The sequence below is a fragment of the Lotus japonicus genome, chromosome 2 (assembly GCF_012489685.1).
Source record: "Lotus japonicus ecotype B-129 chromosome 2, LjGifu_v1.2".
NCBI classification, from domain to species: domain Eukaryota; kingdom Viridiplantae; phylum Streptophyta; class Magnoliopsida; order Fabales; family Fabaceae; genus Lotus; species Lotus japonicus.
Window position 1 is genome coordinate 56,522,159 of NC_080042.1, and position 14,133 is coordinate 56,536,291.

Here is a 14,133-nt window from a genome sequence, read left to right on the forward strand (position 1 = left end):
AAAGAGGGCTTTAAATTCCATATTGGTAATGACCATTCTTCTGTTTGGTACATAGATTGGATAGGGATCAGGAAACATGCCTTGCAGGTTCCATTTATTCATATTACAAACACAAAGCTCCAATTACAGAACATCATTCAGGACATTAATGGGCTTCTTCATAGGTTGATTATTCTCATCTTTGAGTTGATAAACTCTTCCATGGCGCCAAGTGCCGAGGATCGCTGGAAGTGGGACCCAAATTAAACAACAAAGGTATCTATTTCTTTTACGACGCATATGCATGGCTCCGAGGCCATACCGCTGACAGGAGAGGGAAACAAGCCAGTAAATCAAGGGACGAAGCAAAAACTAACGCCTTTAATTTGTCTTGCTTCATCCCTTTGATTGTTTTTGGCAAATGAAGCAAACACTAACAGGGACGAAGCAAAAACACTAACAGGTTGCTTAATCCCAAACCCCAAATTAAAATCCCTAAATCCCTAAAATCCCAATAACCCCAAACCCCAGCCACCCTTGCCTCACACACACAAACTGAATATCGAGAGAGCACCTCGATAGAGAGAACCACCACCTCCCAACCCTCACCACAACAGAGCATCTCGATCGAGAGACTGAGATCGAAGATTGGAAGATGAAGGATGCGGCGGCTCTTAACGGAGGTCCATGGTGAGTTTGCGAAGGTTGCTGCAGTGGGGGTTTGCTATTTGTTTAAGAGGAAGAATTTCAAGCTTGGTAGCTAACGATGGATGTGGGGTTTTGGCTCGGCGGTGAGCGGCTTGCCATCGTTCTGGCCGGCGCCTCCTGTCCTCTTCTTGTTCTCCCTCTCCTTCGACGTCGGTAACCTCCTAGAATTATTTGGGGGAAAGTAATTTTTTTTGGTACAATTTGGGGGAAAGTAATATCTCAAGTGAAATTAAAAAAAAATTAGAAATGATAAAGTTATCCCAGGTGTAATTAAAAATATATGAAAACTGGAAAAAAAAAATAAACACGTCACCATTTACGTACATGCTGACAGCACACATCAGCGGTCAACATGGTCAAAGGACGAAAATCAACGGTTCACTAAGTTAAAGATGAAAACCATCAAAATTTTAATTGAGGGACGGAAACCAAAAACTCGCTATAGTTCAGGGACGAAACTTATTTAACCCATTTTTTTTTTTTTAGTAAAGCTAAGTACACTTTTTTTTTCAAAGACAATTGGCTTTCATGGGGGCATGAACTCATGGGCAGCCCTTGTTTTGAGAACACGCGGCACATAGAAACAGAGCCAAAGCATATTCTTCTGTGTGCTCCATGGGCCCCACCAGTATCCTAGCATAAACTCATCTCAGCCGTCGCATCATCGCTTGCTTTCCCACGACCAACGGTTGAGATCCAGTCTCTCTCACGTGATCGCCACATACCAACCCCTTATATATATTCGAGCCCAACCCGTTCATTTTCACCTCATCGTCACTTTCTCGAGAAAAAGGGTCAGAAAATCACAGCGACGCTGAGAAAATTCCAAACACTGAAAACGAAGACTGTGTGCGATTCGTATCCTTTGAAGCATTAACAATGGTAGCGATCAAGGGCGTCAAGGCTCGCCAGATCTTCGATAGCCGTGGAAATCCCACCGTTGAAGTGAGTCTTACTTTACACTTCACACTCTCTACTTGTGTGTCATTTTTTGTTTGGTTGCTGAGAAAATGAGCGGGAAAATTGAAAGGAAAAAAAATCGGAAAACGATGTTAGATTCTATTTTCGGTGCTGTAGAGAAAGGCTTTGATTCGTGTTTTTTGTTGTTGCTGGAACTGGTTTATGCGAAGCTGTGGTTTCTGAATGTGATTTTGTTGTTATCAGGTTGATGTTATTCTTAGCGATGGAACTCTCGCCAGAGCTGCTGTGCCTAGCGGTGCTTCAACAGGTAAACGAACGATCGCTATTGTGTGTGTGTGTGTGTGAATGAGTGTGTGTTGCTTTTACTGAATAGCTTGCATGATTTTATGAATATATGGATTTGCTGCAGTTTTAGGATGTATCGTGTTACTAAATTATTGTTTGTATTCTGCTTCTTGGAGCATCATCATGTGTCAGGATAAAAAAAAGAGAGAAGGGGAATATTGAATATAAAGTGATATTTGGATATCTCTAACTACAAATGCATGGATTTTGGGTGTTATTGTAATGTTTATTGCTGTAGAGTGGTTGTTCTGAGAATCGCATATCGTAACTGTTCTGGGAATGAACATTGAAGAGAGGCATAGTACCTAGAGGTAGAGGGATTGTGCCAAGAGAGAATGAGAGTGAGAGAGAGTGCTGAATTTCAAGTGTTATTTCATCAAATGAGCCAAAAGTCCCTTACAATTGATAACTACCTCCTATTTATAGAGCTTGAGTACTACCTATTGGGCCAATTGGGCCTCCAAGATCAAGGCCCATCTGAAGTCCAGGGCCCCGCCTCAGGGCGGGATACATGCTGGGCGTTGCCCCTCTAGGGGCTCGCCCAGTCCACTAGTCCACAAGACACCGAGCTCGAGGTACGAGAGCTAAGGGTGTCTTTTAAATGCAATTGGGCCTCCGAGATCAAGGCCCATCTGAAGGCCAGGGCCCCGCCTCAGGGCGGGATACATGCTGGGCGTTGCCACTCTGGGGGCTCGCCCAGTCCACTAGTCCACAAGACACCGAGCTCGAGGTACGAGAGCTAAGGGTGTCTTAAATGCTTTTACATATGTCCTACAGTACACCAGAATCTGCACTGCCAACATGGCTTAAGAAAAAAGAGGTAAACTATATCGCCAACACGGCGTGAGCAAAAGGAAACTTGCATTTTCAGTTACCCAGTCCACTGACTTGACGAGCAACCCGAGCTGGCAAGTCCACTAGTCCACAAGCGGCGAGAACGATTACTTCGTATTGGCGATAAGTTGGAGCAGGTGTATGATCGCTCGCCGGCGGGAAAGGTGACAGGCATGGGTCATGTGCCGATCATTCAATCATTGACTGGCGGTGACCCCGGCGAGCGACTGAACTTTGTTGTTGGTGTCACCCGTCAGGCGATGGTGTTTGATCCTTATGGTGGCGAAGCTTTTCGCGCTTTCCCTTATTTTAGAACCCTTTCAAATCTCTATCTGCCTCACGTGGCTGCCCCACGTGATGTGTTGGTTACATCAATTTCCCTCTTTCTCCGGAACCGTCACTTCTCCTTTCATAACCGTCCCATCGTGCGCAGTAACTCCCCATTGCACGCGACCCACCTCCCCAAAACCATCATGACTTCCAACCTTCCACACGCGTCCAACACGCGTCACCCCTCCAGCTTCTCCCCTTCTCCTATAAAAACCCTTCTTCCCCACTGTCATCCCTTTCCGAGACCCCTCTTTACTTCCCTAATCGCTTACCAAACTCCCTCTGTCCACTTCCGCTCCGGAGCCGTCGCTTATCACCCTTTCCGCTACCCACTCTTCACATCCTACTCCGGTGAGTCCCCTTGTCTTTATCTTTACATCGCACACATACTGATCTTTTCCTTTCTTTCACTTCACTGTCTTCAAAAAATGGCTTCAAACCCTACCTCCCCTAATCACTCTTCTTCCTCCTCCGAAAGCGACCCTGACTCCACCGCTGCCGGCGGCCTCCGCTTAGAGGTTCCGGAGATCCCAGCTCACCGACTACAAACCTACGCCACTCTGCCCCTTCCAGTCCAAGTAGCCCCCAAACACGAAGCTATAGATCAACCTTCCATCTTCCAAGATAGCGATCCCATTGTGCAATTCGTGAACTCCCTGGGTGGCTTGTCCAATGACGATGAGTTTAACGCCAAACTCAGGATCTGGGTTTGCAGTCCCGGGGATCGCCCCTGGCTTCACAAGCCAGACGGCGACGTAAAGAGATCCCATTTTTTCTTTGCATACGAATACATGTTTAGCGAGCTTGGAATCAGGCTTCCTTTCTCGCCCTTTGTCCAAACCGTCCTCCGCGACATCAACGCGGCTCCCTGTCAACTTCACCCTAACGCCTGGGCCTTCATTCGATGTTTTGAAATCCTAAGCGCCGCTGTCGGCATCGCCCCATCCCCCACCAGTTTCTTCTACCTTTACGACGTCGACCCCAAGTCCATCAAAAACAAAGGATGGATTTCCTTGAAGGCCCGAGCCGGCCGGAAGTGTTTGCATCCCCACAAAAGTAACGCGAAGTCCTCTTTCGCACGAAAGTACTTCCGTGTGGCGGTTCATCCCGCCTACCCAGAAGCATTCACCCTCAGAGACGGGACCGCCCTCTTTCCTCTTTACTGGACAGAGAAGCCCAACGGGATCACCGATCCTTCAGAGGATTCCTTGTCCGCCAACGATAAAGCCTTTCTTAATCTCCTTGCCCCACTTCCCATCCTTGACTGCACAACAGTCCTTGAGGGCGCTGACCTCTCAAGAACTCCCAAATACTTAGGTTGCCCATAGCTCACTTTTATTATTGACATTTCCTTTCTCGACTCCTATGTTATCACTGATCGTTTTTTTTTATTGTTACAGAAGATATGAATTTCACGAACGCCGAGCTCCTGAAGGCCCGCGAGAGGAGAATGGCTCGCTTTTCCCCAAAATTCAACACTGAGGGCGACGCGAAAAAACGGGGCGGTGCTGAGAACCAAGCCGAGAGCACCAAAGCTCCCAAGAGGAGAAGATTGACCAAAGCCTCCTCCAACGCCGGCACATCCAACCCTGGCGCTCAGCCCACCACTGCTGCTGCGCCTAAAGGCAAAAATGTCGCTGAAGTCTCTGTCGCCGCAGCTACCGAGCCAACCGCCGTACCGGCTTCTTCTCCTGCCTCCGCCGGTGCGACCGCTGCTTCTGCCGCTGAGTCCTCTATTGGCGCCACAGTCGCCTCCGCCGGCGTTAACGCCACAAAAGCTGCTGCATCTTCCGACACTCCTATTGGAGATAAGGAAAAAGAAAATGAAACCCCAAAGTCTCCTCCTCGCCAAGATGCGCCTCCTAGCCCGCCCTCAACACATGATGCGGGCTCCATGCCTTCCCCGCCTCATCAAGGGGAAAAATCCTGTCCCGCCGCTGCCACTACCTCTGAAGCAGCTCAAATTGAACAAGCCCCTGCTCCTGAGGTCGGTTCTTCAAGCTACTATAATATGCTCCCCAACGCCATTGAACCCTCAGAATTCTTACTTGCTGGTCTCAATCGTGACGTTATAGAAAAAGAAGTTTTGAGTCAGGGCCTGAATGTCACCAAGGAGGAGACTCTTGCTTGCCTCCTACGCGCTGGGTGCATCTTTGCTCACACGTTTGAGAAGTTCAATGCCGCCAACGTTGAAGCTGAGCGGTTGAAGGCCGAAAGTGCTAAGCATCAAGAAGCCGCCGCTGCTTGGGAAAAACGTTTCGACAAACTGGCGACGCAGGCAGGAAAAGACAAAGTCTATGCCGACAAGATGATTGGCACGGCGGGGATTAAAATCGGCGAGCTGGAGGATCAGCTGGCGCTGATGAAGGAAGAAGCAGATGAGCTTGATGCAAGCCTTCAAGCTTGCAAGAAGGAAAAAGAGCAAGCTGAGAAGGACTTGATCGCCCGAGGCGAGGCGCTGATTGCTAAGGAGTCAGAGCTTGCCATACTGTGCGCTGAGCTGGAGTTAGTGAAAAAGGCGTTGGCAGAGCAAGAGAAAAAGTCTGCGGAGTCCTTGGCCTTGGCGAAATCTGACATGGAGGCGGTGATGCAGGCTACGTCCGAGGAGATCAAGAAAGCGACCGAAACTCATGCCGAGGCCCTCGCCACGAAAGATGCTGAAATTGCTTCCCAACTAGCAAAGATCAAAAGTCTAGAGGACGAGCTGGCGACGGAGAAGGCCAGAGCCATTGAGGCGAGGGAACAAGCCGCTGACATTGCCCTTGACAACCGCGAGCGCGGTTTCTACCTCGCCAAAGACCAGGCCCAACATTTGTACCCGAACTTTGACTTTAGCGCCATGGGAGTAATGAAAGAGATAACCGCCGCAGGACTGGTTGGTCCCGACGATCCTCCCCTGATTGACCAAAACCTCTGGACAGCGACTGAAGAAGAAGAGGAAGAAGAAGAACAGGAGAAAGAAAATAATGAATAATGTAATTTTTAACATTACTTTTATCTTTTACTGTCACCTTGTAGTGTATTTTTCCGCCATTCGTCTATGTTTAAGCAACCTTTCGCCATAGCTTTCTATATCGCCGTTGGATATGTTGTAAGTCATAATGGAATGCTTTCGCCGTACACTACTCGCCTCGCCTTCCCCCCTATTCATTCACCGACCTTATATCTTGCGCTATTTTTCACGCGTCATATGATTGAATTACGCCTAACGATTTCGTGCGTTAATTTTAACTAGGACTTGTTGCTTGGTATTCCACCACCAAGACTTTAGACGTTTTTTCCCTAATAGGAAGAAACGGCCTCCATTCTCGAGGACTTCGCCCGGGGCTTTGCCCGCTCGGGGCTTACAATGCTCGGATCCCAATGGCCATTTGGGGGTCCCAAGACTTTTGCCTAGTTAACGGCGCTCGTCGTATTCTGGCGAGGCTTACCCAGCACATCGTTTACGGGACCGGCGATCACGTCAGACTTTCCGGAGGGTGATTCCCAGGCGTCAAAGGCCATTTGTGGAATCGCCACAACCTTCAGGGTTCCAGCAAGCCCCTTTGGGGATCAAGCTTGTCCCACTTAGTGATCGCCGTAATTCTTTATGTCGATCGGCAATTCCGATCGTCAGGGAATCCCTGGAATTTTTTTGGACACGAATTTCGTGAATTTTCGTCTTATTTTATTGATTTGTCGTTGCAGTACATTGGACAATTTGAAAACACTTCGGAAAATCTTAAAGATATCTGGCTCCGGCGATTCCGACTTGTTCACTTTCTCGCCTGCAATCAACTATAAAAGTAGCGCAAGCTCAAACCATTGAACGATCGAGGTAACCGCCTCCCATCAAGCTCTTCTAAGTGATAGGCCCCATTACCAAGAACTTTAATAATGCGGTAGGGCCCTTCCCAGTTGGGAGTAAGCTTGTTCCCCGGGGCTCCCGATCGCCACTTGAGGACCAGGTCGCCAACCTGCATATCTCGGACGCGAACCCTGCTGTTGAACTTTGCCGCCACGCGCTGCTTCATCGCTGTTTCACGAATGTGCGCCTCGTCGCGCGTTTCCGACAAAAGGTCCAGCTCCACCGCCATGTTGGCCTCATTTTCCTCTTCAAAACCTGGTCGAGTCCGCCATGTAAAGTTGTCAATCTCCACCGGCAACATGGCATCTACCCCATAGGTCATTCTAAAGGGGGTTTCCCTTGTAGTAGATTGCTCAGTGGTGTTGTACGACCACAGCACCGCCGGAAGTTCATCCAACCAAGCTCCCTTAGCCTCCGCGAGCCGTCGTCTTAGTCCTCGTAGGATTACCCTGTTTGCAGATTCCACCTGCCCGTTCGTCTGCGGATGCTCAACAGAGGCGAACCTCATCTGTATGCCCATTTCCTTGCAGAACTCCCTTGTTTGACTGCTTGAAAACTGGGTCCCATTGTCAGATACGATCGCCCTTGGGATCCCGAACCTGCAAACAATACGCTTCCAGTAGAAATTGACTATCTTTGTAGAAGTAATCTTGGCCAAGGGTTCAGCCTCAATCCACTTAGTGAAGTAGTCCACCGCCACCAATATAAACTTCATTTGTGCCCTGGCGGTCGGGAAAGGTCCAACTAAGTCCACACCCCACATGGCGAAAGGCCACGGGGCGCTCATCGTTACCAACTCCTTTGGCGGTGCCTTAGACAAATCCGCGAACACTTGACACTCCTTGCACTCCAGTGCAACCCAAGCCTCCAAATCCTTGCACACTCGTCTTCCCCAAATATTGTGTCTAGATCAATGTATCCCCGCACCATTACTTGCTCCCCCGCGAAACCTACCAAGGTTCCCGCGTATGGAGTTAGATCATTGTCAGTTAGTCCCAACTTGTCAAATGCATCACCATAGATAATATCAGCCGAACTACCCTGATCCAGGAGTACCCTTCTAACGTTGAAACTGTTCATCCTTAACTGCACCACAATCGGGTCGTCCTTATGAGGCTTTATCCCCTCAAAGTCCGCCATCGAGATTGTTATGTCAGGGTGTACGAATCCAAAAGCGACCTCATGAACGGAATTAACGGCACGAACATGGCGCTTACGCGCCGCGTGAGTGTCACCACCGCCGCCAAATCCCCCGGCGATGGTGTTGATGGTTCCGACGGGCGGTCCAGAGTGTTGAGCGAACGTGTCATCAGCCCCTTTTGTGGCAATAGCCGCTGATTCTTGCTTTTTCTTACCCTTAGTGTCCGCTCGCTCCTCCTCCCGCTTGTGCGCTTTGTTTTGATCGCCACTATTGCGCCACTGGCCTTGACGATTTCCTTGATATCCCGCCCGAATCAACTTATCAATTTCCCGCTGCAAAGTCCGACAGTCATCCGTATCATGCCCGGCGGACCGGTGGAACTCGCACCACTTCTTGGGATTGGCGCCCCGTGGCTGATACTTTGGGGCCTCCGGCTCATCCACTAGATTGGCGTCGCTTGCCCCTCGGAGCATATCCGATGCATCTGTGTTCATCACCATATCAGTTTCCTCCCGCTGGCGATGAGACCTAGATTGCCAAGGCCGACGTTGTTCATAATCATCGCGCCGTGGATACAACTGTTCCTTGGTCGGTTTGAATACCGACTTCCCCTTACCTGGCCTCTGCTGTTTGCCGTCCCCCTTATCCTCGCCGCTCCTATCTTTTTTCACGCGCTTGGGCGACGTGTCGCCCTTTTCCAACTTCGCGCGCTTTCTTTTGAAAGCGTCGTCCTCCTCGTCCAGAATATAAGTGCTGGCACGAGCACGCATCTCTCCCATCGAGCGCGCCGGCTTACGTGTCAATTTGCTGTTCAACCCTCCCGGCAGCAAACCGTTTTTAAATGCTAAAGCACAAGCTCGAGGCTCCTCGTCTTCTACCTTTACCGACGCCGCGCTATACCTTGCCATGTACTCTTTCAGTGACTCCCCTTCCTGCTGGCGAATATTGTATAGGTCATTGATCGTCACCGGCTGATTCTTATTTGCCGAGAATTGCACTAGAAACTTGGATGAGAAGTCTCTGAAATTTGAAATCGATCCACGCGGCAAAGTTGTGAACCACGCCATCGCCGTCGATTTGAACGTCGATGGAAACATCCTGCACTTCACCGCATCTGACGCCGCAATTATCACCATCTTCGTATTAAAATACAGAAGATGATCTTTCGGATCGGAATCTCCGCTGTAAGAATCCAGAACTAACGTTTTCATGTTATCCGGAATCGCCACATTCTCAACATCTTCCGAGAACGGACGGAACTCAGCCACGGAATCTGCTTCTCTGCTTCCATCATCTCGCTGCTCGCGACGGTAGAAATCTAACTGAGCCTGTAGATGCTCATTCCGCTGCTGGATGTTGCCAATACTGCGCATCAAATGGCGCCATTGCTCCTGTGTCACCGCCGGCTGTTGTTCCGGAGCAGGTGAATTCTCTGGTGAGCGCTCCAGAGATCCTACCTGTGAAGGCGATGGAGGAGGTGGTGGTGATGGAAGAGGAGAAGGCGACTGTACTCCCGTCGTTCGTACCGGAGAATCCAGGTCCACACGATGAGGCCGCCGAGGCGGCGAAATCCGCTGTCGCATTGGTGAATGATGCTGCCTCCTGCGTCGAGTCTCCATCCAAACCAGAAACGATGCAAACTCGATCGGAGAACCAACACTAGTCACAGAATCAAAATCGGAAAACCAGAGAATTGCCTAATCACAATCAGAGGTAACTTCATGCACAATCAATCCACGTGAATGGGAGTAGAAAGTTTACGATCCCCACAGACGGCGCCAAATGTTCTGGGAATGAACATTGAAGAGAGGCATAGTACCTAGAGGTAGAGGGATTGTGCCAAGAGAGAATGAGAGTGAGAGAGAGTGCTGAATTTCAAGTGTTATTTCATCAAATGAGCCAAAAGTCCCTTACAATTGATAACTACCTCCTATTTATAGAGCTTGAGTACTACCTATTGGGCCAATTGGGCCTCCAAGATCAAGGCCCATCTGAAGTCCAGGGCCCCGCCTCAGGGCGGGATACATGCTGGGCGTTGCCCCTCTAGGGGCTCGCCCAGTCCACTAGTCCACAAGACACCGAGCTCGAGGTACGAGAGCTAAGGGTGTCTTTTAAATGCAATTGGGCCTCCGAGATCAAGGCCCATCTGAAGGCCAGGGCCCCGCCTCAGGGCGGGATACATGCTGGGCGTTGCCACTCTGGGGGCTCGCCCAGTCCAGTAACCTAACTAGTTTAATTTTCTGTAAAGGTGTCTATGAAGCTCTGGAATTGAGGGACGGAGGCTCAGATTACCTTGGGAAAGGTGTTCTCAAGGTACTTGATATTCTTTTGCTTTGATGTGTCTAGAACTTCATTTTAATTTCTGGTTCGAAAAATTGATTTTCCTTTATCGATTCGGCTTTTGTTTGTTTTCGGGTAGAGGTGTTTTATTTTTCAATGTTTTGGAGCTGATATAATGTTCCAAATTTTCCTTGGATTAGGCTGTGGAGAATGTGAATGCAATTATAGGACCTGCTCTGCTTGGCAAGGTATGATGCAGCTAAACAAGTGGGTTGTGGGTTATTTTTTGCAACATGTAAGATAACTAGTGACGTTCTGTCTTTGTTTTCTGGAATTGCAGGACCCAACCAAGCAGACTGAAATTGACAATTTTATGGTACAGCAGCTTGATGGAACTGTTAATGAGTGGGGATGGTGCAAGCAAAAGGTGTCACTACATGATTTCTTTAGCTTATGTTCAATGGTTTTTCTTTGTTTATGTTTTGTGACTGTTAGGTCCATTCATTTTATGCTAATTGGTATTCTACGGGCTGGAAATTTTCAGCTTGGAGCCAATGCTATTCTGGCTGTGTCGCTTGCTGTCTGTAAAGCCGGTGCTGCTGTGAAGAAAATCCCCCTGTACAAGGTATGAGAGGTTTCAGCCATGATAGTTCCTCTCTAGTTATATTGCGTATTAATTTCTTTTTTGCTTGTGTTATTTTAACATTTCAGCACATTGCTAATCTTGCTGGGAATAAGACTTTGGTTCTGCCAGTTCCTTCATTCAATGTTATCAATGGAGGCTCACATGCAGGAAATAAGCTGGCAATGCAGGTAATGTCTATTGTTGATGTAACAATTTAATAGGTATATTATTTATTGAAATACTTACCATGCGCATGCGGTCTCTTCTGTAGGAATTTATGATTCTACCTGTTGGGGCATCTTCTTTCAAAGAAGCCATGAAGATGGGTGTGGAAGTATACCATCATCTCAAGGTTACTGTCTTTTGTACTCAATTTTTATTGGGAGAAGAAAGCACACACAATCTATTGGTGTCATAAATTAAAATGTTAGGGTTTTCCTTATACAGGCTGTGATTAAAAAGAAGTATGGACAAGATGCTACTAATGTCGGTGATGAAGGTGGCTTTGCTCCTAATATCCAGGTTCTACCTCCTGCTTTGGTTTTAGTTTTGATAGAGCCATCGTTTAGAAGTATTTTGTGAGTTGATTGCTTGCAATAAGTTAAGTCATTTATCTCCTTTGCATATCAAGATATTTGTAGTGAAACAATCCAAAGGGGTGTTAAAACTTAAAAATAACTCTTTCTACTGATACTCTGTCTTATCTCTACCATCTGATTTGATTCAGTACATTTTTACCTACCCAAAATGCAGTTTAAATATTGTTGTTTAATTTACAGGAAAACAAAGAAGGTCTTGAACTTCTAAAGACTGCCATTGCAAAAGCCGGTTATACTGGAAAGGTTGAATCATCATCTTCTGAATCTGACTTAGCATCTTAAAAATATATGACTGATTAATTTCTATGCTTACAGGTTGTAATTGGGATGGACGTTGCTGCTTCAGAATTCTATGATAACAAGGATAAAACATATGACTTGAATTTTAAGGAAGAGGTAGACAAATTACTAATCTTTTCCTAAGTTTTACATAAATTTTTGTTTCTTTGTTGATTTATATTTCTTTGTCAAATGCTTCAACCAAATAACTTACTGCCTTGCCTTATTGCAGAATAATGATGGATCGGAGAAAATATCTGGAGACAGCTTAAAAAATGTTTACAAATCATTTGTGACAGATTATCCAATTGTGTCTATTGAGGATCCATTTGATCAAGATGACTGGGAGCACTATGCAAAATTAACAGATGAAGTTGGTCAGCAAGTGCAGATTGTTGGTGATGATCTCCTGGTCACCAACCCAAAGGTATGCTTTGTAACTTTTAATTTGTATGTTATGTTCGGCAAACTTGTATCCTTCCCTTCTGACATTATTTTCTCCATTATTGTCACTGTAGCGGGTGGAAAAAGCAATTAAAGAAAAATCTTGCAATGCTCTTTTGTTGAAGGTGAATTAGCTTGTGCCTTCTTTTTATTTGCTTGAGGATTAATAATAGTTCCCTCCCAATGAACTATATTTTTAATCTGAAAGTTCTGTACTAACTATAAAGAGAAATATAGGTGAATCAAATTGGTAGTGTAACTGAAAGTATTGAAGCTGTGAAAATGTCTAAGCATGCTGGCTGGGGTGTCATGGCTAGCCACCGAAGGTATTGAACACGTTTCTTGTTTACCCCTTCAGTTTCCATCTTGTTCTGTTTTCTGACTGAATCTTTCTGTACATGTGCTCACTAATGTGTTTCATCTTTTGTACTGTAGTGGTGAAACTGAGGATACCTTCATCGCTGACCTCTCAGTTGGGTTAGCAACGGTAAGTATTCAGATGCATTTTTTCCAATCATGTCTTTTTCATTGTCCCGGAGGTGTCTTCGCCAAACAATTGTGTCAATATTTTGAAATAGGAAATTTTTACCTTTTGCTGAAGCTGATATAATCTGGTCACTTTCTGTCATTGTCTAACAGGGTCAGATCAAGACTGGAGCTCCCTGCAGATCTGAAAGGCTTGCCAAGTACAACCAGGTAAAACCGTTAAACTAATGGCATGTTTGCTTCTCTCCCAAAATTGATTTTGGCCTTAGAAGTAACTGTACATGAATTTCCATAATGCTATAATTCTCTGTTAGATGCGCTGAATGTGGTCATTCAGTGTTATGTCTTTGAAAATCGATTTTCGTAATTGCATATCTTTCCATTTGATTCAGAACCTCATGTGCTCTACTTTAGTTTGTTCTCTTCCCCTTGATTGTAAGTAACAGAACTTATCTGTATATAAGTTGGACCATTGTCACTTATGAATTCTTTGCTTCATGTTGCAGCTTCTTAGGATTGAGGAGGAACTTGGTTCTGCTGCAGTCTATGCTGGTTCCAAATTCAGAGCCCCAGTGGAACCCTATTAACTTTTAACGCAAGTTCACTAAGCAGCATTTAAATAAGATCGTGTTAATGACAATGTTGACAGCATGGGGCATGTATTTTTGCGCAAATTAAGCTTGTCTCTCTATATGAGAATGTAGTTTTGTTGGGTGTAGAAATTTCAAACGATTGAATAGTGCTGTAACTTTTGCATGTGCGGTGGTCTGTGGTTAGGTTGTTGATCAATTATGGAATATCAAATATTATTACAAATCCTGGATGAGTTATTCTAAGCTCTTGGAATTCTTCAACCTGATAATTCTTCTTGATGATACGCCCCTTGACCCAAATCACAAAGAATCTTGTATGGGCCTTCCCAATTTGGTGAAAGTTTAGAATCATCAGGTCCCTTTACCTTTCTTTGTAGAACCAGGTCGCCCACTTGCATGTGTCTTGCCTCATTTCTATTCTCATTTCTGCACAAAAATCTTTCACCACCCTACTTGTAAATTGCGTGTCATTATTTGAAATAATTGTAGTTGGGATACCAAACTTGCTTATCAATTTCCTCCAATAAATCTTCTTAACCTTCTCAGTTGTTATCCTTGTCATTGACTCTGCCTTAATCCACTTTGTGAAATAATCCACCGCCACCAACACAAATCTAACCTGAGCGCATGTAGGTGTGAACGGTTCTAAAACATCCACGCCCCACATTGTGAAAGGCCATGATGAACTCATTAAGCTTAGCACTCTTGGGGGCGCCCTATGC

The 14,133-nt window shown here is 46.3% G+C and overlaps 1 protein-coding gene across 3 annotated transcripts; it reads left to right on the forward strand.

Annotated features, from left to right (window-relative positions):
• The first annotated feature begins 1,437 nt into the window (after positions 1-1,437).
• On the forward strand, positions 1,438-13,672 carry LOC130738465 (enolase). Of its 3 annotated transcripts, XM_057590450.1 has the most exons (17): positions 1,445-1,632; positions 1,852-1,915; positions 10,354-10,418; positions 10,586-10,633; positions 10,726-10,812; positions 10,930-11,010; positions 11,097-11,198; positions 11,282-11,362; positions 11,458-11,532; positions 11,790-11,852; positions 11,925-12,005; positions 12,121-12,315; positions 12,407-12,457; positions 12,570-12,658; positions 12,768-12,819; positions 12,972-13,028; positions 13,325-13,672. In XM_057590450.1, exons 1-17 carry the CDS (start codon positions 1,567-1,569, stop codon positions 13,403-13,405), a joined length of 1,338 nt encoding a protein of 445 aa, XP_057446433.1. In that variant the 5' UTR covers positions 1,445-1,566; the 3' UTR covers positions 13,406-13,672. The 3 variants fall into 3 exon arrangements, with proteins under 3 accessions (XP_057446432.1, XP_057446433.1, XP_057446434.1); XM_057590451.1 differs by lacking the exon at positions 10,354-10,418 and having other exon boundaries at positions 1,559-1,632; XM_057590449.1 differs by lacking the exons at positions 10,354-10,418; positions 10,586-10,633; positions 10,726-10,812; ... (10 more) ...; positions 12,972-13,028; positions 13,325-13,672 and adding an exon at positions 4,518-6,237 and having other exon boundaries at positions 1,438-1,632.
• The last annotated feature ends 461 nt before the right edge of the window (positions 13,673-14,133 follow it).